The sequence below is a fragment of the Pteropus vampyrus genome, unplaced genomic scaffold (genome assembly GCF_000151845.1).
Source record: "Pteropus vampyrus isolate Shadow unplaced genomic scaffold, Pvam_2.0 Scaffold68, whole genome shotgun sequence".
Classification (NCBI taxonomy): domain Eukaryota; kingdom Metazoa; phylum Chordata; class Mammalia; order Chiroptera; family Pteropodidae; genus Pteropus; species Pteropus vampyrus.
Genome location: NW_011888849.1, coordinates 8,542,766 through 8,545,188, shown reverse-complemented (window position 1 = coordinate 8,545,188; position 2,423 = coordinate 8,542,766). Strand labels below are relative to the sequence as shown.

The 2,423-nt window shown below is 29.5% G+C and overlaps 1 protein-coding gene across 1 annotated transcript in view; it reads left to right on the top strand.

The window, feature by feature from the left end:
* The window catches only part of PCDH15 (protocadherin related 15), a 562,288-nt gene that overhangs the window by 276,448 nt on the left and 283,417 nt on the right, over positions 1-2,423 (top strand). The window contains exon 11 of the mRNA XM_011361648.1: positions 1,950-2,156. Coding sequence (XP_011359950.1) covers positions 1,950-2,156 — 207 coding nt within the window. The remainder of the gene's footprint in view (positions 1-1,949; positions 2,157-2,423) is intronic.

The window sequence follows — 2,423 nt, the reverse complement described above, 5'->3', positions numbered from 1 at the left end:
TGCTCCTGAGGTAATCAGATCAAGGTTGTTGGGTCAGAATCCCATTTAGACCAATTAATTTCATCCAGAGAAAAGTGATCTTTTCTCATCATAGACTGTACCTCTTGTCCTGATCAGCTGTTTCCAAAAAGCCTACTGTATGCCACAGAGGGAACTCTTAGCAGAATATCCACAGCTCAGCACAGGTTAATCACAGCCGCTGGATACAGAAAGAGCTTACCCATCCTGATGGTGTCAGGAGCACATATTGTTATGTGTGAAGAAGAATACATAATTTCTGAAAAGGCTACACATTATTTTAATACCATTGTCCATAGTGCAGGGCAGGGTATCATAAACATTTTCTGATACCCTGCCCTGCACTATGGACAATGGTATTAAAGTGGCCATGGACCACTTTGATAATCTGCTCCTAAGTGAATAAAATAAACTATATACAGCCTTACAATGGAAATCTGACGTATTGAAATAGTTATCAAAATACTAAAAAACAAAGATTTGTTTTTAAAAATCCGTACTTTATATAATATTATTTCACAATGAGTTTATTAATTACCATAATTTCAAATTAATAAATTGCATAAATGATTTCAAAATATCTTAAATATTAATAATACGAAGTGATAATATGTTGTGATGTTTCTTGGTTCAAAGTCACCAGTATCATCATCACTTTGATTTGTTACCTACTCTCTTAATTGATGAAAATGTTAAATTAAAATTAGAAGAAAGTACAAAATTATCTTCTAGAGGCCCAAGTTCTTGTTTCTGGATTGAACAATCAGAGATATCTATTTGAAATACTTGTAAACTTTCATAGCCAAAATGCCACTATTTCTTCTAGAAAAACACTTCAGAATTTAATATAAAGTATTTAACTTTTACATTGAATTAATTTCAAAATACAGCTATTGCAACAATGGAATAAACATATCAATAAAAATTTATGACAGAGAATTTGGATCTATTTCAGTAAAAGCATATGCTATTGACTTATGTCAATGATTTCTCCTAAAGTTTGGGAATATTTTTTAGAAATTAATTGTAATGAAATCTTCCCTTAAATAAAACTTTTGGATTGCTATAATAGAGGATACATTTAAAAAACAAAAACAAAAAAAACCCAGAAAATTAGGGTTGGTGTTTCTCTATTTACAACATGACCATATGGAGATTCCCTAAGAAAATTTATTGGATAGATAAATTGTCATGATTTAAAAAAAAAAAAAAAACACTAAATAGGAAAAAAACAAGAAAAACATATTCCTAATACATAAATATTAATTTTACCTGAATAACATATTTCTGGTTGAATATATTTGAAATTCTATAAGTATTAAAAATAGTTCATTGAAATTAACCATGTTTCTTATATGATGCTTTTGAGGACTTTTCAAATGTACTCTTAATCTATTAATTTTATATAGAATTCTGAGTTATTTGGGTATTTAATTATTAGTGTGGAATGAGAAGATCTGGAAGAGACAAAAATAAGGATAAGACTTTGAGTTATGAATCTCTTTCTCTGTTACTTAAACATTTTATCAACAATTCACTCATATATCCTTACTTCTCAATTTTCCGTCTAACTGTAGTTAAGCACAGTTATCTCTTTTAACAATATGTAGTGACAGCTATAATATTTCATAGTAGTAATTATTATTATTTTAAAAATATAATTCACTGGGTTTGAGGACAGGAGACCAAAAATCAGATGAAATCTGTCTGGACTTCCATTTCCTCATTTGTTTCTTAAGTCCCTCTAACTTTGAAGCATTCCTTCTTTCTGTAATGATCCCAGTTCAAAGAGATTCCCTATAGATAGTATGAAAAGTTACACTTCAAAGTTGTCTCATAACATAATTTTTTAAATTTGTTATATTTTTATTTTTTCAATTATAATTGACATAGAGTAACATAATTTTTTACGCTTTTTAATTCTTTTCTAGGCTGAACAGGACAACGGACATCCTCTTCCAGCCTTTGCCAGCCTACATATTGAAATACTGGATGAAAACAATCAGAGCCCATATTTCACAATGCCCAGTTATCAAGGCTATATCCTGGAGTCTGCCCCAGTGGGAGCAACTATTTCTGACAGTCTAAATTTGACTACTCCTCTGAGAATTGTGGCTCTGGACAAGGATATTGAAGATGTAAGTAAAATATAAGTTTTGCTCTTGTTTTGTTAACAATCTCTTATTTTTATATCAGTAGAAAATATTACAAAGACATGGTTATATCAGCTATAGAATAGAGAAAAAAATCAGTATAATAAGTCAGCATAGCAATGTAATTCCATATTAAGTATATTATTTTTAAAAATATGTTTGAATTCAGCAACTGTTCTTTTTTAGTTTACAAATATTCAATATAAGGAAGAAAATGAATGCTTCACTTATGGTTAGCTAAATTACTAAGGC